We start from the raw sequence: 21,761 nt of genomic DNA, 5'->3' as shown, positions 1-21,761 counted from the left end.
TGAAGCAGTTGTAGGATTTGAACAGGTTTTAGCTGAGAAGGTTTAAAATTAAAGCAACTATAAGTGATTATAGGCAAATAAGATATCATAAAACTGACTAGAAGCCAACAGTTTGGACACACGAGTCTGTTCTACTATGACTATTGCTTGAATTCCTTAGTAGATATTAACAAAATAATTTGTTTAAACCTGATGATGCACAAATATACAGAAGCTATTTAGTGTTGTTGCCCACTTTAAAATATCATTTGATCTTAGGACAGCTGATTTTGTATATTGTTGATGGGAAAATTGGAGTCTTTACCCGTAGGATCTGCCTGCCTTGGGGTGACCATGGTAGGATGAGGGGGGGTCTTGGTCTGAGGGAGAAACTGAGGTGCAGGTTGTGTTTGCAAAGTACTTGGAGGGCGTGACTTGGGTAGAGGATCAGGTTGGGATTTGGTCAGAGGTTTTACTGGAGTTTGTGGTTGGGCTATGTGTTGAAAAACAGGGTGGGATACAGGTTTTCGACCAGTCTTTGGTTCAGTTTCTTGCTTAAGTTTAGTTTTTGTCTTTGGCTGTGATTGAGACTTTTTCTGTTTTTTTGGTTTAAGTTTGGGCTTTGGCTTGATGTTTTGTTCTGGTTGAGACTTTGGAAAGGTTTTTTGTTGGTGCTGTGGTTGGTAGTTAGGCTGGGGTTTGGACTTTGACTGGGATTGTGTTTGGGTAACAGACGGGATGTGGGTATTTTCTTGTGGTTGCACTTGCATATGTGACTGAATTGTCAGATGAGCCTGCGATGAAGGTTTATGCTCAAATGCAGCTTTTGATTGAGCTTGGGTTTCAGTCTGAGGTAAGGACTGAGTTGTTGGACGAGGTTGTTTTAGAGGTTCGTTAAGGCGAGTGAGCTGGGGAGTTGGCTGAATTTGTGGTTGAGGTTGAGGTTGGGTTTGGGTCTTGAGTTGAAGTTGCACTTGAGGTTTGGACCAAGGTGTTGGCTGATGTTGCTGTTGATGTTTGATATGGGGCTTGGGCTGTGGTGTTTGCTGAGGTTTGGGTTGCAGATTTAGTCTGGGTTTTGATTTAGGTTGGGGCGTTGGTGGTGGTTGATACTGGGGCTGGAGGTTTAGGTTGGGTTGTGGTTGAGGTTGGGGCTTTGGTGTTGGTTGAGACTGGAGCTGGATGTTTTGTTTGGGCTGGGGTTGAGGTTTGGGCTTTGGTGGTAGTTGATACTGGAGCTGGGGGTTTAGTGTGGGTTCTGGTTGAAGTTGGAGCTTTGGTGTTGGTTGAGACTGGAGCTGGATGTTTTGTGTGGGCTGGGGTTGAGGTTTGGGCTTTGGTGGTGGTTGATACTGGAGCTGGGGGTTTAGTGTGGGTTCTGGTTGAAGTTGGAGCTTTGGTGTTGGTTGAGACTGGAGCTGGATGTTTTGTGTGGGCTGGGGTTGAGGTTTGAGCTTTGGTGGTGGTTGATACTGGAGCTGGGGGTTTAGTGTGGGTTCTGGGTGAAGTTGGAGCTTTGGTGTTGGTTGAGACTGGAGCTGGATGTTTTGTTTGGGCTGGGGTTGAGGTTTGGGCTTTGGTGGTGGTTGATACTGGAGCTGGGGGTTTAGTGTGGTTTCTGGTTGAGGTTGGTGTTTTGTTGTTGGTTGAGACTGGAGCTGGGTGTTTATTTTGGGTTGTGGTTGAGGCTGAGGCTTTGGTGTTGGTTTAGGCGGGCTTTGGGGGTTTAGTCTGGGTTGTGGTTTGGCCTTTGGTGGTGGTTGATACTGGAACTGGGGGTTTAGTGTAGGTTCTGGTTGAGGTTGGCGTTTTGGTGTGGGTTGAGACTGGAGCTGGGTGTTTTGTTTGGGTTGGGGTTGAGGTTTGGGCTTTGGTGGTGGTTGATACTGGAACTGGGGGTTTAGTGTGGGTTCTGGTTGAGGTTGGTGTTTTGGTGTAGGTTGAGACTGGAGCTGGGTGTTTAGTTTAGGTTGTGGTTGAGGTTGAGGCGTTGATGTTGGTTTAGACTGGAGTTGGGGGTTTAGTGTGGGTTCTGGTTGAAGTTGGTGTTTTGGTGTAGGTTGATACTGGAGCTGGGTGTTTTGTTTTGGTTGGGGTTGAGGTTTGGGCTTTCGTGGTGGTTGATACTGGATTTGGGGGTTTGGTGTGGGTTCTGGTTGAGGTTGGCGTTTTGGTGTTGGTTGAGATTGGAGCCGGGTGTTTAGTTTGGGTTGTGGTTGAGGCTTTGGTGTTGGTTTAGACTGGAGTTGGGGTTTTAGTGTTTGTTGTGATTGGGGCTTTAGTGTTGGCTGAGACTGGGGTTGGGAGTTTAGCTTGGGCTGTGGTCGGGGCTTTGGTGTTGGTTGAGACTGGGGTTGGGTGTCTAGTCTGGGTTGTGTTTGTGGTGTTGGTGCTGGCTGAGTCTGGGGTTCTAGGTATAGTGTGGGTTGTGGTTGGGGTTTTGCTAGTGGTTGATACTGGGGTTGAGACTTTAGTGTTGGTTGTGATTGGGGCTTCAGTGTTGGTTGAGACTGCAGTTGGGAGTTTAGTTTGGGTAGTGGTTGGGGCTTTGGTGTTGGTTGAGACTCAAGCTGGGTGATTAGTTTGGGTTGGGGTTGGGGTTGAGGCTTTGGTGTTGGTTTAGACTGGAGTTGGGGGTTTAGTCTGGGTTGTGGTTGGGGCTTTGCTACTGGTTGATACTGGGGATGGGGTTTTAGTGTTGGTTGTGATTGGGGCTTCAGTGTTGGTTGAGAATGTGGTTGGGAGTTTAGTTTGGTTTGTGGTTGGGGCTTTGGTGTTGGTTGAGATTGGGGTTCTGTGTATAGTGTGGGTTGTGGTTGTGGCTTTGCTAGTGGTTGATACTGGGGATGGGGTTTTAGTGTTGGTTGTGATTGGGGCTTCAGTGTTGGTTGAGAATGTGGTTGGGAGTTTAGTTTGGGTTGTGGTTGGGGCTTTGGTGTTGGTTGAGATTGGGGTTCTGTGTATAGTGTGGGTTGTGGTTGTGGCTTTGCTAGTGGTTGATACTGGGGATGGGGTTTTAGTGTTGGTTGTGATTGGGGCTTCAGTGTTGGTTGAGAATGTGGTTGGGAGTTTAGTTTGGGTTGTGGTTGGGGCTTTGGTGTTGGCTGAGATTGGGGTTCTGTGTATAGTGTGGGTTGTGGTTGGGGCTTTGCTAGTGGTTGATACTGGGGATGGGGTTTTAGTGTTGGTTGTGATTGGGGCTCCAGTGTTGGTTGAGAATGTGGTTGGGAGTTTAGTTTGGTTTGTGGTTGGGTCTTTGTTGATGGTGGATACTGGGGCTGGGGTTTCAGTCTAGGTTGTGGTTGGGGCTTTGATGTTGGTTGAGACTGGGGTTGGGTGTCTAATCCGGGTTGTTGTTGTGGTTTTGCTGGTGGTTGATACTGGGGCCAGGGCTGAACTGTAGGTGAAGATTTTGATTTAATTTTAGACTGGGGTTTTTGCTGTGGTTCCTGCTGAGGATGGCTCAGAGGTTGGCCTCCATGTTTCTTGACCTCTCCTCCTCCTGGGTTATAAGAGAGAAAATATGGCTATGATAAAGCCACAATATACTAAAAAATAAAATTTAAACCACAGTGATAATCTTCGTTTTTTTTTTTTGTTTTTTTTTTTTTTTTTACAAAAGAAAATAAAACAAAAACAGAATATAAGATGACGAACAATCAAAATACATTTCCAACAGGGACCAAAGTTATAAACCAGACAGCTAATGTTAACATTTAACATTGTGCTGAAGGAGTCCAGTTTCAAAGACAGACCATGTCCATGTGCAGCTATTTGGAATCTAACAACCATATGACTGCTGAGAAAAGCAGCTACCCAGCCCAGACAGCTGTGAGTGAAAGCTGTCCAGATCCACTGGCTGCACCTTTAAAGGTCATAGAGCTAGCTATTCAAAACACATAAAGAATTTTTAAAATATTGGTATATTTTTGGTGCCATATGCCCTGAGATATTAAGTCATACGGGTGGGGGATTTAGCTTGATTTCATCTGCTGTTTTGAAAAGCTCAGAATTGTCAACCTACAGGAAATGCTGATTTGGGTGACATCACCTTAGGAACCTCCCTTTAGAGCCATTTCAGATGGTGTGTTGGAACACACGGCTTGAAAGACATTTTTTTTTTAAGTTGGAATTAGGTGTCTTTCATGGAGTTTCAAGAGGTGTTTTTTGGAGGGTCCAACAATACCAGTCGTGATGGCTATAATGTGCACAGTTTTCCCAAGGAAAAAATATTGAGGGGAAAACGGAGCATTTTGTCCACACCTCCAAGAAAAACTGGAGAAATGGGCATGGAAAATGGGCTTTAGAAAACAGTCAGATCACCATGTCATCACGACCACGTTATGCCGGGAGCTGCTGAGTCTCTCAGAGAAAGCTTGTCAAGTTTATCCGTGTGTTTGTAAGTATGACCATGAAGAGTCGGACAGAAAGCGCCGGCAGGTGACAACGGCAGACAGCTGAGTTTGTAATCTTAATGGAACAGCTGTAATGTGGACACAAGACTTAGAATGACTCCCAGCTCTTCGTGGCAGTGACATGAATGCTTAATGGATCATTGACTGTGGATGGACAAATGAAAGAATCAAGCAAGACAAATGTGTCAGTGGCGACTGGATGTCTGATGACTCTCATGTGGAACTCGTACAATTTGGAAGTACTGAAAGGTGATAACTTTGTTTACATATGGAGCCATGTGAAACTGGAACAGCGCCAGATAGCAGAACAATATTCTACATGGCTCTATTTGCAAACACAGAAGTATAGTCAGCGGGGTGTAGGTGTCTTTCAGGGTATGTATTTATTACTACTTTGTTTGTGCTCATTCAGTCTTATTTAGACATATTTGGTGTTTTGTTTTGTTTTTTTAATATACTGCAGATTTAAAAGGAGGCACAGATGGAAATATGCTGATTGGGAAAATACAAGAATTTGACTTGAAACCTATAGTACATTTGCATACAAAAAGCACCCTGGCGTCGCAGACCGAATGGTCCCCCCCTAAAAATTGGTCCGCCCTGCCTCCACTGTGCATGCGTCATTTCGGACCACAGCAGCTCGTCTGAGACAAAGTCTCTTCACCCAAAGTGATCAAATGGATTAATCGGATTATTAACCATCAGATGACAAGATAAAACCTCTTAAATCATTCTAAAGTCAGTTTTAAGCAGAAACGAGGTGAAACTCGATGATGCTTAGAAATGACCGACGTGCAGTGACCGCATCAGCTCCATATTTTATGATGAAATAACGCTGAATTTATGTAGAAATGATTGTTGTACAAAAGCTTCAGATATCTGTCGCTGAGACAGATGATGACTGAGTGCAGTTTGAAGCAGAAATGACGTAATAATCCGTGAACCGCGGCTGATGACGCATGCGCAGTGAAGGCAGGGCGTACTGATTTCTGGGGGGACTGTTCAGCCGGTGACAGTGGACTGACTGTGCATACTCGCGTAAGTCCGAGCATTAACTGGACTGCAACTGTCCACAAGTGAAGTGACCTTCAGGCAGCTAAAGGTCAGTCCCCAAGGTGACGTCACGATTCTGGATCAAAATGGCTGTGAATCTGCCTTGCATTCTTAAAACATAGTCTGGCTTATTTTATTTTTATTATCAGTTATGTATCAGGGTCTGCACAAGTTAAAGACTTGGAAGAAATTATTTATAATCTGGTACAGAATTTTTTTAAACAGCATTGACTGGACTGAGATCAGCACTTAATCAGTGCCGACTTATTACGTGGCGTCGTAATTTAATGACTTATTTTAAATGGATGGTTTAGACCATGGAGTGCTCAAGTTCGGTCCTCGAGAGCTACCTTCCTGATACTCTTACTTGTCTCCCTGCTCCAACACACCTGAATCCAATGAAAGGCTCATTAAAAGCTTGCTAAAGAGTCTTTCATTGGATTCAGGTGTGTTGGAGCAGGGAGACAACTAAGAGTATCAGGAAGGTAGCTCTCGAGGACCGAACTTGAGCACCCCTGGTTTAATCTGTCCAGATGGTCACCTTAACAAGACAAAGATTTAAAAAAGAGCTACAAAAACTGTTGAAGGGATCAGAAAGAACACAAACATGAAGAAAGCAAAACCATCAAAAGAGACAACCTGGAATTTTATTGATTTAATACCTCAGCTGTTTATAGCAGATGGCTAAGAAATGAAATGTGGCGAGGCATGCAGCGATGTACGGAGCCAATCAACATATTCTGCCATATTTCTGAAAAATATTTGTATGAACCTACTAATGCCTCCTTGTAACGTCACAGATATGTATGCTGGAAGGTTACAGTTTGAAACGTTGCCCATACCTTGGAAAACCACACAGGGCATGGGAGGATATCCGTGAACAACCGGGATATTCCATCATTGTGCTGTCAACTTGATTTAACATGTTTGAAAATGTCTTTTACTCAACACAAACCGTGACATACTTTGGCAATCCCTTACATAGCATTGTTGACATCACAGGGAGGTTGTCCTGAAGCGCCAATGTTGAGCAAAAGGTATATTGGATATGTCACAAAGTACAACTCTGGTGCTTTACATCTTCAATCCAGGCTCTTAATCAAACCCCAGTTTGTCACAAATAAACCTTTACCTTCCAGGATGAATATCCGTGAAATTAAGAAAGATGTTTAAACATGCACATGGACAGCAGATCAAAAGATCTGAGCTGTTGGATAAATCCTCTGTTTTAGAAGATCCAGCCTGTGATTTTGGACACAAAGCTCTGGCTTTATTTACAGTGCATCCCGAAAGTATTCACAGCACTTCACATTTTCTACATTTTGTTATGTTACAGCCTTATTCCAAAATGGATGAAATTCATTTTTTTCCTTCAAAATTCTACACACAATACCCCACAATGACAATATGAAAAAAGTTTTTTCAGATTTTTGCAAATTTATTAAAAAACTAAGAAATCACATGTATATGCGTATTCGCAGCCTTTGCCATGAAGCTCAAAACTGAGCTCAGTTGCATCCTCTTTCCACTAATCATTCTTGAGATGTTTCTACAGCTTAATTGGAGTCCATCTGGGGTAAATTCAGTTGATTGGACATGATTTGGAAAGACACACACCAGCCTGCATATAAGGTCCCACAGCTGACCCCTCGCTCACACTGCCTCCAGTGTTACCGTTGCGGGGTACGGATGCGGACCCCACAGAGAATCCAAGTCATTAAAAAGATACAAACCTCTCTCAGTGGCCTCGGAGCTCTGCGGCTGCGGTTACCAAGACCCTGCAGCGCTGTGGATTTTTCCGCAAAAGTCTATCTTTGCGGGCTGCCGGAGCACTCCGCATCAAAACAGAAGTGTTTCCATGCCCGCTCGTGTAGAAATGTTGGAGCAGTCTCTGGACCTGTTGCTGGAGTTGGCCGCAGCTCCGCACAGCAGACAGGGGGGCGGTGTAAGTGGCTCGCTGCGGTGCTTACTGAGCCCGCAGAGTCTGTAAGCACATCGGAGGCAGTGAGAGCGAGGCCTGACAGTGCATGTCAGAGCATAAATCAAGCATGAAGTCAAAGGAATTGTCTGTAGATTTCTGAGACAGGAATGTCTTAAGACACAAGTCTGGCGAAGAGTACAGAAACATTTCTGCTGCTTTTAAGGTCCCAATGAGCACAGTGGTCTCCATTATCCATAAATGAAAGTAGTTCAGATCTACCAGGACTCTTTCTAGTGCTGGCCACCCGTCTAAACTGAGCGATCAGGGGAGAAGGGCCTTAGTCAGGAAAGTGATCAAGAACACAATGGCCACTCTGTCAGAGCTCCAGCATTCCTCTGTGGAGAGAGGAGAACCTTCCAGAAGGACAAACATCTTTGCAGCAATCCAGCAATCAGGCCTGTATGGTAGATTGGCCAGATGGAAGCCACTCCTTAGTAAAAGGCACATGGCAGCCCACCTGAGGTTTGCCAAAAGGCACCTGAAGGACTCTCAGACCATGAGAAACAAAATTCTCTGGTCTGATTAGACAAAGATTGAACTCTTTGGTGTGAATGCCAAGAGTCATGTTTGGAGGAAACCAGGGATGTTTTTCAGCAGCAGGAACTGGGAGACTAGTAAGGACTGAGGGAAAGATGAATGCAGCAATGTACAGAGACATCCTGGATGAAAACCTGCTCCAGAGTTCTCTTGACCTCAGACTGGGGAGACAGTTCATCTTTCAACACGACAATGACACACAGCCAAGATATGAAAGGAGTGGCTTCAGGACAACTCTGTGAATGTCCTTGAGTGGTCCAGCCAGAGCCCAGACCTGAATCTGACTGAACATCTCTGGAGAGATCTGAAAATGTCTGTGCACCAACACTCCACATCCAACCTGATGGAGCTTGAGAGATGCTGCAAAGAGAAATGGGCAAAACTGCCCAAAGATAGGTGCACCAAGCTTGCATCATCATATTCAAGAAGACTTGAGGCTGTAACTGCTGCCAAAGGTGCATCAACAAAGTATTGAGAAAAGGGCGTTAATACTTACGTACATGTAATTTCTTAGATTTTTTTTATTTTTAATAAATTTGCAAAAATTAAAAAAAAAATTTCATGTTGTCATTATGGGTTGTTGTGAGTAGAAATTTGAGGGAATAAGGAATTTTGGAATAAGGCTGTAACATAAAATGTAGAAAAGTGAATACTTTTCAAATGCACAGTATTGATATTTTAAAATAGGAGCTAATAAAAGCTAAATGTAGGAGAAGAACAGCAGTATGAAGTAGCAAGCAAAAAGGAAAAAAAAACTAATGTATCTCTAAAGGAAAATGTCAGCAGCATGCGGTTGTCAAGTTGTTTGACTCCATTGACTAAACGACATTCAAAGCACAAGCCTCAGAACTGCAAAAGCAAAAAGGTTGACTGTTGAAATCAGTTAACTTTGAGGGATGAAGCTACAAAGGTGAACCACAAATTGACGTGAGTCAATGGAAAAAGCCATTTCTGAAGACAGATTTATAAAAAATAAATGACTAACAGCGGAAAGCCCAAAACTACAGCACAATTATTTGCAATAAGTGAGCCATAAGTGATCTCAAATGCATTTGAAAAAAACAGCAATACCCAACAAAGTTCTTAAGACTGTTCAAAAGTCAGTCTTTCATGAGACTTGGATCAGGAACCAGAAAAATGAAGTGACTGTGGAGAAATGGATCTGACAGTACATCCAGTCCTCTACAGCACTGCTGGCTAACTGACCCTTTCATGATTCATGATTTGAGACGTGACCCGTGATAAAAATCGTGCAGTTTGCATCTGGCAAATCACCCGCTGTTGAAGTAACGGACTCATATGACAGATGCTTGAGATCACCAATAAGATTTTCTATGAGCTTTGTTGGTTTATGATGATGCCATGCAGCCTAGGCCACCCATTTTACCCTTATTAGAAAACCAAACATGTGACTCCATCACCTGGCTTCCACAGCTATTGTATTCATTCACAGCATGCCAATCTTCATGCAGCCAGGGACATTTTAAAGCAATGGCACCTTCTTAATTCCAGTCTGCCAAACCCATGGTTGCACACAGCCAAATGGAGAGCCATGAATGAAGCCTTTTCAAAAACAATTCATTATTTACCAATTGGCCATTTGGTGGCCACAGGAACTGTGGATCCAGGAGTTGAGTGAGAATCCTGTCTAGTAGTTGGAGCTGAGAAATATAATGAACATTAGGGGACCTGGGAGAACAGATCTCATGCCCTGCAGAATGCATGAAAAACTGGTGTAGATACAGCAAAGGATGAGCTACAAGTTCTTTGAGACAGTGATAGAAAAGTCAAGGAAATGCTCAAATGTAAGGTGGAGTTAATCTGATCTCTGAACTTTGCTATAGGTCACAAAAGTCATTACCAAGAGTCGTCTTTAGGGGTATTTTTCGGAGCGGGGGAGGTTTGCCCTGGGTCCTGTTTTGGAAAACTGAGGAAGACAGTGGAGATGATATTAACATCATTAAAAACATTAAAAAGACAGCATATAAATATTAAAAAGACAGTAGGTTAACAAAAGACAATAGATTTTAGACCATTAACATAGAAAAGAAAATAGATTAACATACAAAGGACAGTATATTAACATACAAAGACAGGAGATTAACATCAAAAAGACAGTAGATTAATATCAAAAAGACATCAGTTTAACATAGAAAAGACAGTAGGTTACATCAAAAACAGTAGATTAACATAACAAAGACAATAGATTAATATCAAAAAGACATCAGATTAACATAGAAAAGACAGTAGGTTACATCGAAAACAGTAGATTAACATAACAAAGACAGTAGATTAATATCAAAAAGACATCAGATTAACATAGAAAAGACAGTAGGTTACATCGAAAACAGTAGATTAACATAACAAAGACAGTAGATTAATATCAAAAAGACAGTAGGTTACATCGAAAACACAGTAGATTAACATAACAAAGACAGTAGATTAATATCAAAAAGACAGTAGATTAACGTAGAAAAGACAGGTTAACATAGAAAACACAGATTAACATAACAAAGACAGTAGATTAATATTGAAAATACAGCAGGTTAACATAACAAAGACAGTAAATTAAAATAGAAAAGACAGTAGATTAATATCAAATACCCAGTAGATTAACATAACAGACAGTAGATTAACGTAGAAAAGACAGGTTAACATAGAAAACACAGTAGATTAACATAACAAAGACAGTAGATTAAAATAGAAAAGACAGTAGATTAATATCAAATACACAGTAGATTAACATAACAAAGACAGTAGATTAATATCAAAAAGACAGTAGATTAATATTGAAAATACAGCAGGTTAACATCAAAAAGACAGTAGATTAAAATAGAAAAGACAGTAGATTAACATCAAAATACAGTAGATTAACATAACAAAGACAGTAGATTAATATAAAAAAATAGTATATTAATAATAAAAAGACAGTAGGATAACATAACAAAGACAGTAGATTAAAATAGAAAAAACAGTAGATTAACATCAAAAACACAGTAGATTAACATAACAAAGACAATAGATTAATATAAAAAACAGTAGGTTAACATAACAAAGACAGTAGATTAAAATAGAAAAGACAGTAGATTATCATCAAAAACACAGTAGATTAACATAACAAAAACAGTAGATGAATATGAAAAAGACAGTAGATTAATATTGAAAATACAGCAGGTTAACATAACAAAGACAGCAGATTAAAATAGAAAAGACAGTAGATTAACATCAAAAACACAGTAGATTAACATAACAAAGACAGTAGATGAATATAAAAAAGACAGTAGGTTACATCGAAAACACAGTAGATTAACATAACAAAGACAGTAGATTAATATCAAAAAGACAGTAGATTAACGTAGAAAAGACAGGTTAACATAGAAAACACAGATTAACATAACAAAGACAGTAGATTAATATTGAAAATACAGCAGGTTAACATAACAAAGACAGTAAATTAAAATAGAAAAGACAGTAGATTAATATCAAATACCCAGTAGATTAACATAACAAAGACAGTAGATTAATATAAAAAACAGTATATTAATAATGAAAAGACAGTATGTTAACATAATAAAGACAGTAGATTAAAATAGAAAAGACAGTAGATTAACATAACAAAGACAGTAGATTAATATAAAAAACAGTAGGTTAACATAACAAAGACAGTAGATTAAAATAGAAAAGACAGTAGATTATCATCAAAAACACAGTAGATTAACATAACAAAGACAATAGATTAATATAAAAAACAGTAGGTTAACATAACAAAGACAGTAGATTAAAATAGAAAAGACAGTAGATTATCATCAAAAACACAGTAGATTAACATAACAAAGACAGTAGATTAATATAAAAAACAGTAGGTTAACATAACAAAGACAGTAGATTAAAATAGAAAAGACAGTAGATTATCATCAAAAACACAGTAGATTAACATAACAAAAACAGTAGATGAATATGAAAAAGACAGTAGATTAATATTGAAAATACAGCAGGTTAACATAACAAAGACAGCAGATTAAAATAGAAAAGACAGTAGATTAACATCAAAAACACAGTAGATTAACATAACAAAGACAGTAGATTAATATAAAAAACAGTATATTAATAATGAAAAGACAGTAGGTTAACATAATAAAGACAGTAGATTAAAATAGGAAAAACAGTAGATTAACCTAACAAAGATAGTAGATTAATATCAAAAAGACAGTAGATTAATACTGAAAAGACAGTAGGTTAACATAATAAAGACAGTAGATTAAAATAGGAAAAACAGTAGATTAACCTAACAAAGATAGTAGATTAATATCAAAAAGACAGTAGATTAATATTGAAAAGACAGTAGGTTAACATAACAAAGACAGTAGATTAAAACAGGAAAAACAGTAGATTAACCTAACAAAGATAGTAGATTAATATCAAAAAGACAGTAGATTAATATTGAAAAGACAGTAGGTTAACATAACAAAGACAATAGATTAAAATAGGAAAAACAGTAGATTAACCTAACAAAGATAGTAGATTAATATCAAAAAGACAGTAGATTAATATTGAAAAGACAGTAGGTTAACATAATAAAGACAGTAGATTAAAATAGGAAAAACAGTAGATTAACCTAGCAAAGATAGTAGATTAATATCAAAAAGACAGTAGATTAATATTGAAAAGACAGCAGGTTAACATAACAAAGACAGTAGATTAAAATAGGAAAAACAGTAGATTAACCTAACAAAGATAGTAGATTAATATCAAAAAGACAGTAGATTAATATTGAAAAGACAGTAGGTTAACATAACAAAGACAGTAGATTAATATCAAAAAGACAATAGATTAAAACTGAAAAAAACAGTAGATTACCATCGGAAAGACACTATACTGACTTCAAAAATATAGTATATTAACATCGAAAAGACAGTAGATTAACATAAAAACAGTATATTAACATCAAACACAGTAGATTAACATCAAAAAGACAGTAAATTGACATAAAAATACAGTAGATTGACATCAAACACAGTAGATTAACATCAAAAAGAGTAGATTAATACTGAAAAGACAGAAGCTTAACATCAAAAAGACAGTATATTAACAAAGAAAAAACAGTCAATTTATTTTTTATTCATTTATTTATTTTTTCCATTTATATAGCGCTAAATCACAACAAAGTCACGGTGCTTCACCCAAGTAAGGTCTAACCTTATAAAGCCCCAGAGCAAGCACACAGTTGACAGTGGTAAGAAAAAGCTCCCTCTGATGATTTGAGGAAGAAACCTCAAGCAGACCAGACTCAAAGGGGTGACCTACTGCTTGGGCCATGCTACAGACACAATTTACAAAACAATTCATGAAACAAATATAAAGGAAATGTTGCTGGTGCACAGGACAGGAGGGTTACAGAAAACAGACATCACCCCCATCTCTGGATGGAGCCGCACCTCAAACAGAGAGAAAAAAACAGAATCAGGCATCAAGAAAGACAACAAATACAGTTTTCAGTAGATTAACATTGAAAAGACAGAAGATTAACATAAAAAAGAGAGTAGATTAACACTGAAAAAATAGTAAATTAACTGGTGGTAGGGAAGCCGTCCGATTGATGAAGGAGGCTTTCGGGGATATGTTATCTCGGAGGACTCCGGAGGCAGTTGCAAGGTACCAACAGGTCTGAAGGCAGCAGCCTCTGCTGTGGGGGAGGCAAAGCAGTGGGTGTGGGAGGAGTTCAAAGCAACCATTGAGAAGGACTTTCGGTCGGCACCAAGGTGCTTCTGGAGGACCTTGCGGCACCTCAGGAGGGAAAAACGGGGAACCATCCAAGCTGCATACAATAAGGATGGGACTCTGTTGACCTCAACTGAAGAAGTAATCGGATGCTGGAAGGAGCTCTTTGAGGAACTCCTGCATCACACTAGAGCGCCCTCTGTATTAGAGGCAGAGCATGAAGCTGATGGGAGATTATCATCAGTTTCAGTCACTGGAAGTCACTGAGGTAGTCAAACAACTCCACAGTGGCAAATAACCAGGGGTTGATGAGATCTGTCTAGAAATGCTGAAGGCTGTGGGTGTGGAGGGACTGTCTTGGATGAGACATCTCTTCAACATTGTGTGGAGGTCTGGGACAGTGCCAAAGGAATGGCAAACTGGGGTGGTGGTCCTCATAATTTAAAAAGGGGACCAGAGAGTGTGTGCCAACTACAACGACATCACACTACTCAGCCCCCCCTGGTAAAGTCTACTCCAAGTTGCTGGAAAGGAGGGTCCAGCCGATCATCCTTTGATTAAAGAGGAGCAATGCAGGTTTTGTCCTGGTCTTGGAGCAGCCGACCAGCTGTTCACTCTTACAAGGATCCTGGAGAGTGCCTGGGATTATGCCCATCCAGTCTACATGTGTTTGGTGGACTTGGAGAAGGCGTGCAATTGGGTACCCCGGAGATAATGTGGGAGGTGCTGCGGGAGTATAGAGTGAGGGGGTACCTTCTCAGGGCCATCCAATCTCTGTACTCACAAAGCGAGAGCTGTGTTCGAGTCCTCTGCAGTAAATCGGACTCCTTTCCGGTGGAGGTTGGCCTCTGCCAGGGCTGCACCTTATCACCAACCTGTTTGTGACATTCATGGACAGGATATTGAGGCGTTGTCGGGGTAGCAGGGTCTTCAGTTTCATGGGCTGAGGGTCTCATTGCTACTTTTTGCAGATGATGTGGTCCTGTTGGCTTCATCAGCCTGTGACCTCCAACACTCACTGGATTGGTTCGCAGCCGAGTGTGAAGCGGCTGGGATGAGGATCAGCATCTCTAAATCTGAGGCCATGGTTCTCAGCAGGAAACCAATGGATTGCCTACTCCGGGTAGGGAATGAGGTCTTGCCTCAAGTGAAGGCAATCTAGTACCTCAGGGTTGTTCGTGAGTGAGGGGACAATGGAGCATGAGACTGGCAGGAGAATCGGCACAATCGGGGATGGTACTGTATACGTTCTACAGTACTGTTGTAATGAAAAGGAAGCGCAGTCAAAAGGCGAAGCTTTCGATGTACTGGTCAATCTTCATTCTTGCTCTCACCTATAGTCACGAGGGTTGGATCGTGACCAAAAGAACTAGACTGAAGGGTACAAACAGCCAAAATGGGCTTCCTCGGGAGTTCAGTCATTCAAGAGGCGCTCAGAGTAGAGCCGCTGCTCCTTTATATTGAAAGGAGCCAGCTGAGGTGGTTCAGCCATCTGGTAAGGATGCCCCCTGGGCACCTCCCTAGGGAGGTGTTCCAGGCATGACCAAATGGGAGGAGAACCTAGGAAAGACCCAGAACTAGGTGGAGAGATTATATCACCACACTGGACTGGGAACGCCTCGGGATCCCCTAGTCAGAGGTGGTTAATGTGGCACGGGAAAGGCAAGTTTGGGGTCACCTACTGGAGCTGCTGCCCCCGCACCCCAATCTGGGACAGGCAATTGAAGATGTATGTATGTATGTATATAGACAGTAGATTGACATAGAAAAAACAGTATATTAACATTGAAAAGACAGTAGATTAACATAAAAGACAGTAGATTAAACTAGAAAGAATCATAGATTAACATAAAAAATACAGTAGAGTAACATTGAAAAGACAGTAGATTAACATAAAAGACAGTAGATTAATCTAGAAAGGATAGTAGATTAACATAAAAAATACAGTATATTAACATAAAAGACAGTAGATTAACATAAAAGACAGTAGATTAACCTAGAATGGATAGTAGATTTACATAAAAAAATTACAGTCAATTAACACTGAAAAAACAGTATATTAAGCTTGAGAGAGATTCTGTGAATCTTCATCAACTGTTCTGCATTCAGAAGCAACAGCAGAGTGTCTTCTTCATTATACTTATCAGAAAAATGTAACACTTTACTTGAAGGTATCATCATAATAGTGTCATGATACTGTCATAACTGGCACATGACACAGTTATGAAGGTGTCATAAACATTATGTCAATGTCATAGACATTTATGACTGCTGTCATTAAGTGTCATTCGGTATTTGTAATGACAAGTTCACAACTTGGAAAGACCAAAAAGGCCAAAGACAATTTCTGGTCATGTCACTTTGATTAAAGTCAAGTTTTTATAATCAAGACAACCCAAAAAATGTCAACTGGAATGTTGGAAGAGGAATGTTGGAAGAAGAACAAGACAAATACCACCATGAACAAATGATTAAAAATATATTTTACTGAATCTTTAAAAAAAGAAAAATCTAACAGTTTTTTAGATATGATTCTGTGGGTTAGACTTAAAGCAGCTTCTTACCGTGACGAGGAGAAAATGGGATGGAAGGTCGAGCTCCCGCAACAGGTTTCTGTAAGACCAAAAAAAAAAAGCAGATAAAGTTACTATTAATTTTGGAACAGATCACAAATCACATGACTTATTTTTAAATCCCCACACTGAATTTTTTTCCTCTCTTTTCTCCCCGTTATGTAACTCTGAGGCTTTTTATTCCATGTTGAATCCTTAAACTCCCAGGTGGGAAATTTGCTAAGTGAAGTTTCCGTGTGGAAGGCCCAGTGTTGTGGCAGCTTCTCAGCAGACACGAAGCCAGGACCACATGACAAAACACAAACCCAAAGCAGCCTTTCTCTTCTCATCACCATCTTATGTCACGCTCTGCACGTTAACCAGCCACAGATCATTGTGGGCTCGGACCGCTCTGGCTGCACCAGTGCTGTTTCCATTTTGCACTGGGATGGAAAACGGATGAGGCAAACGCTCCAGAGAAAAGAACACATGTTCTGATCTTCCAAATATACACACACCGGGAATGAAATATTTATTGAGACAAACAGAAGGAAGGGCAACCTGTACTTTAATTCCTGCCACCTGTTGAAGACCAACTCAGTTTATAAATATGTAAATAAAGGGTCATTTATGCCCCAGGATCTCCGGTGTTTTCCAGCATGTTAGTCACACCAGCTTAAAAGTTGCACCTGTTAAAATACAATAAAGCTCATATACGAGGTCTCTTAGATAATAAACCGACCCTTTTATTAATTTTTTTAACTATATGGATTTGAATGACATGCGATTACACCAATCATGCTTGAACCCTCGTGCGCATGCGTGAGTTTTTTCACGCGTGTCGGTGATGTCATTTCCCTGTGGGCAGGCCTTGAGTGAGATGTGGTTCAGCCCTCTCGGCTGAATTCCTTTGTTTCACACGCTGCTCGAGACGGCGCGCGTTGCTTTATCAAAATTTTGACACTGGACACTATTCGAGAAATTAAGATGGTTTTCTGTGAAAAGTTTAACGGCTGATGAGAGATTATGGGGTGTTTCTGTCGGTGTAAGGACTTCCCACGGAGCGGGACGTCCTGCAGCGCTTCCAGGCGCTGTCGTCGGCCTGTTTCGAGCTTAAAACATCCTAATTTAAGGCTTAATTCACCCAGGACATCGTGAGAGAACAGAGAAGATTCAGAAGAGGCCGGCATGAGGAATTTATGTGGACATTCCACTGTTTAAGGACATTTTTTAATGAAAGACGTACGCGCAAATTCGCCGAGTCGTTTCCGTGACGACTCGGCAAATCTGTGTGCGCTGTGACAGGAAAAACACCTCCGTGTTGAAAACCATTTGTAGAATTCAGGCGGCTTTTAATGGCTTTCAACAAGTGAGTAACTGAGAAATTGTTTAACAGCTTGGGCATGTTCCAACTTGCCCGTTAAGATTTCCAACGGAGGTGTTTTTCCTGCCGCGACCCCCCGCGGTCGGGTCCAGCCCGACATGCGACTCTGCCCGCACGTTCTTCCATTACAAAATGACCGTGTAACAATGAATGTCCGAATAAACTCCTCATGCTGACTTCTTCTGAAAGTTCTCTGTTCTCTGAGACTTACTGCGTCAACAGAGCCTGAAATGTGGAAGTTTCAACTTGAAACGGCGAGACGCTGCCAGCCATCAAAGGCAGATCGCCGTCAGGCGCCGAGGACCGTCCTTAAAGCGACACTACCAGACCAAAATCTCTCATCAGCCGTTAAAATTTTTACCGAAAACCAGCTGAATTTATTGAATGGTGTCCACTCAGTTGTGCCTTACAGTTTTGAAAAAATTTTTATCAAACAAAGCAACAGTCTCTGAGCCATTCTAAACAATGAAAAAATCGACAAGAGGGTGGACGATTCCTCACTCAAAGACTGCCCACAGCGAATGACGTAACCGACAGGCGTGAAAAACTCTCGCATAGCCCACGAGGGTTCAAGCATGTCTGATGTAATCACACGTGATTCAAATCCATATGGTTTTTGAAAAAATAATAAGGTCGGATACTTTTCTAATAGACCTCGTACACTGCTGGAACTAGTGCTTTCTGTGCTGTCGAGTTCCAGTTCACGATTCTACTCTCTTTCTCTCTGGCTGAGGTGCTGTCACCAAAACTGGATCTGGGACCTGGTTTTTGCTGGACCACTGGACGACTACACACCCACCCGACAGCTGGTTTGACTCACAGACTCCAAATGACAACAAAGTTATATTGATGAGTAAGCGACTGTATTTTATGCCAGAAATGAGGTCCAGTTTGTGAAAAGCACTATTTCTCTTTTATTTCGGGTTGTCTTATATATATATACGTGTTGCTTCTGTGATTTAATGAATGAAATGAGGCAGCAGCTGATTCAAGCTCTGGTTTGGTTATATGAGATATAACATGAAGATGCTCAGGCTGAAAGAAATACAGATAATTTACTCCTCCTCTGTTCCTTATAAAACCCATGTACCTCTTATTTTGGCCGGTTTGAAGGGTACAGCCAGAGAAGCAACAGCACATTCTCTTAAAATTGGGACTTTTAGAATCTGATCTGTTCTGGACTGTGTGTTTGCATGTGGTTTCTGTCTACATTTGTTCACCCTCTTGTTTTGGTGCTGGTTTTGTATTGTTTTTTTGTTTTGTTTTTTTTATAGGCAAAAAAAAGTATTTGGACAGCCTAAACCAGGCAGAGATGAAATAAGAAATTTACAGGGTTAGAAGATGTCAGAAAAAACTTAACCGTATACAAAAAATAGCCAGTGAAAAACGCTAGGTGGCGCTATACTTCATAAAAATGTGTTAGCACTACTAATAACTTTTGATCCATGGGGTCAACCACAGGAAATTTTACTTACTTTATACAGCTGCGATTGGTGGAGTGAGCCCATTCTAACTATGTAGGCCATGTACATTCGCGCTTGGAATATTTTTTCGCAATATTACAAAATATGCTAAACTGGCCCAAATGAGCTCGTCTCTGGATTTTTGATGTAGAAATGCCAGACTGGTGTTAAAACGTTCTCTGGTTGGCAAATCTCAATAATTGCATTACAAACCTTCAAATTTGTTGCTGTTTACAATTTTCATGGCATTGAGTTCACTTCTTGATGCATTTTCTCATTAATGGGATCACCGAAGGGCAGGAAATTGAGCAGGTATATGCATGGCCTCTGTTACAGTTCCAGTGCCAAACTTGGTGTAACTGCACCACTAGATGACACGTTTAATTTGAATTTCAAATGTACAAATTGCTCAAAATTTCATGTAGCTTTTCTGTGAGAGTCCTACAAGGTGTTGTTTTAACTGTCAGAATAAAGATGATGATAAATCACCTCTTTAACAGCCAAATGCTGTCAAATTTTCCAGCTTCAACCAGAAACTGTTTATGGTGTGTAGAGCCAGTAAATGGCCAGCAAAAAAATGCTAGGTGGCGCTATAAATAATAAAACTGCTTTAAAAAAAAAACAGCTTCAAATAAATTGTGATCTGTCTGAACATCTGAACCTTTATACTGTTGCAGTCGGTAAATTAAGCTCTTTCCAGTGGTATAGGCCACGCCTCTTTGTGCCAGGATAGGCTTTTCCAATTTGCGAAATATGTAGAATAGGCTGGCACGAACCCGCCTCGGGATTTTGATGCAAAAAAGCCAGATTGGTGTCAAACTTCTCTGAAGCGTGATTCTGAAATTCTGACAAATTTAGCCAAAAACCTTGATTTTTTTTTACTTTGTTTACGTTTCCTGACTTTGAGTTTGACCAGGTTTTCTCATTAGTGGCATTACCAAATGGCATGAAATTTAGCAGGTTGTTAGAACACACAATAACCTAACCATATACAGAAAATGCCCGTAAAAGCCGCTAGGTGGCGCTATAAATAATAAATATGTTTTGACAGAAACAACTTATAATAACGTGAAATTTCAGACATGCATAGAAAACTTTATACTGTTGTGATCGGTGAAGTGAGCGATTTCAACTGGTATAGGCCACACCCATTTGTGCCTTGATACATTTTTGGCAAAATTCGGAAATATGCAAAATAGGCCAATGTGAACTCGTTTCTGGATTTTTGACACAGAAAGGCCAGATTGGTGTCAAAATGTTCTGTGCTTCATGACTCTGAGAAATTTGGCCAGAAACTTTGAAATGTTTTGCTCTGTTTACAGGTTTGTTTGTTTTTGTTTTTTTGGGGGGGAGGGGGGGTTGCTTTGAGTTTGACAAAATGCAAAGCTATTTACTTTATGATGGGTTGTTTAATAAATGGGATAACCAATTGGGATGAAATTTGGCAGATGTATGGATGACTTCTGTTATAACCACAGTGCCAAATTTGGTAGAATTGTGCCAGTAGATGGTTCTGTAAAGCATATTTTTATGAATTTCAGAGCAATAACATGCTCTAAAAATCATGCAGATCTTGCCTGAGGCTTCTCTGTTGTCCCTGCTTGAGACTGGTCTGTATCTGTGATGACCAGGGGAAAGGGAGTGTGCTGGGACCCTTAATATTTGCTTGGAAATCTAATTATTATTGTTATTATTATTATTATTATTATTATTATCAACAACAAATATGTGACTTTTCTGTATATAAGTCACAAGACCTCAGAAAACTAGTTTTAAAAAAGGTACTTATACTGCAGAAAATATATTTTTGCTTGAAATCCTGAGCGATGTGCTTTATAATAATAATAATAATAATAATAATAATAATAACAATTTTGCTCTAAACTGTTGCTGCAGACAAGTTGTGAGAAGAATGTGCCCAAAACATACCACAGGCTTGACAGGACGTGGTTTAAAAAGATTCTGAATGGCCTATTCTGTAAATACAAGAACAAAAAAAAGTTGACATCAAGACAGTGGAACTAATACAAAGGGGAAAACACATGGCTGACTTATACTAAAACAGGCTTTACTCAACATGCAAATTATCTTCAATGATCAAACAAGAGGATTCCTCTCCAGTGATGGCATGTAAAATTGTCTTGGTTGTATAACTGTTGATTGTTTTTTGAAAACTTTTTTTTTTCACATGATATATACCTCCAAGGCTTGTATTGTGGATGACTGGTTTGCTCCATTCTCCAATGATGTCCTCGGTGTTGGGCTGGACGCCAAACTCGTAGGCTGTGTTAGGCTTCAGATGATCAATGACTGTATTACTCGTTGGACAGGTCTGGTAGTTCCAGTTGTCACTCCTCTCACGATATCGCACTGTGTAATGACTGAGTCAAACACAAAAGGAAAGACCATCCACTGTCGATATAACAACACAAAATGAAAAACGATGTGACGTATGCAAAAACAACCATAGCGCCCCCACAGTATAACTTTTTGCACAAAACTGTTGCTTTCAGAAAACCTCCTAGTGATGTTAGGGCATGCACAAAAACATCACGGACGCGGCAGAAATACAAGAGATTACCGGAGTATGTAAAAGTTCATGATGATCAAAGAAATCTTCTAACATCTTTAAAATCCCACCATAGTTAAAATGATGCTATGCCACAATGATGGAACATC

The 21,761-nt window shown here is 40.3% G+C and overlaps 1 protein-coding gene across 1 annotated transcript in view; it reads right to left on the bottom strand.

Moving 5' to 3' along the window:
• The window catches only part of LOC117525329 (target of Nesh-SH3), a 113,981-nt gene that overhangs the window by 40,198 nt on the left and 52,022 nt on the right, over positions 1–21,761 (bottom strand). The window contains exons 10-15 of the mRNA XM_034187170.1: positions 21,271–21,452; positions 21,012–21,053; positions 16,248–16,296; positions 9,827–9,892; positions 9,555–9,626; positions 305–3,481 (exon numbers count right to left, since the gene is read on the bottom strand). Coding sequence (XP_034043061.1) covers positions 305–3,481; positions 9,555–9,626; positions 9,827–9,892; positions 16,248–16,296; positions 21,012–21,053; positions 21,271–21,452 — 3,588 coding nt within the window. The remainder of the gene's footprint in view (positions 1–304; positions 3,482–9,554; positions 9,627–9,826; positions 9,893–16,247; positions 16,297–21,011; positions 21,054–21,270; positions 21,453–21,761) is intronic.

This window comes from Thalassophryne amazonica, chromosome 14 (genome assembly GCF_902500255.1).
Source record: "Thalassophryne amazonica chromosome 14, fThaAma1.1, whole genome shotgun sequence".
NCBI lineage: Eukaryota > Metazoa > Chordata > Actinopteri > Batrachoidiformes > Batrachoididae > Thalassophryne > Thalassophryne amazonica.
This window is presented reverse-complemented; position numbering and strand designations above follow the sequence as displayed.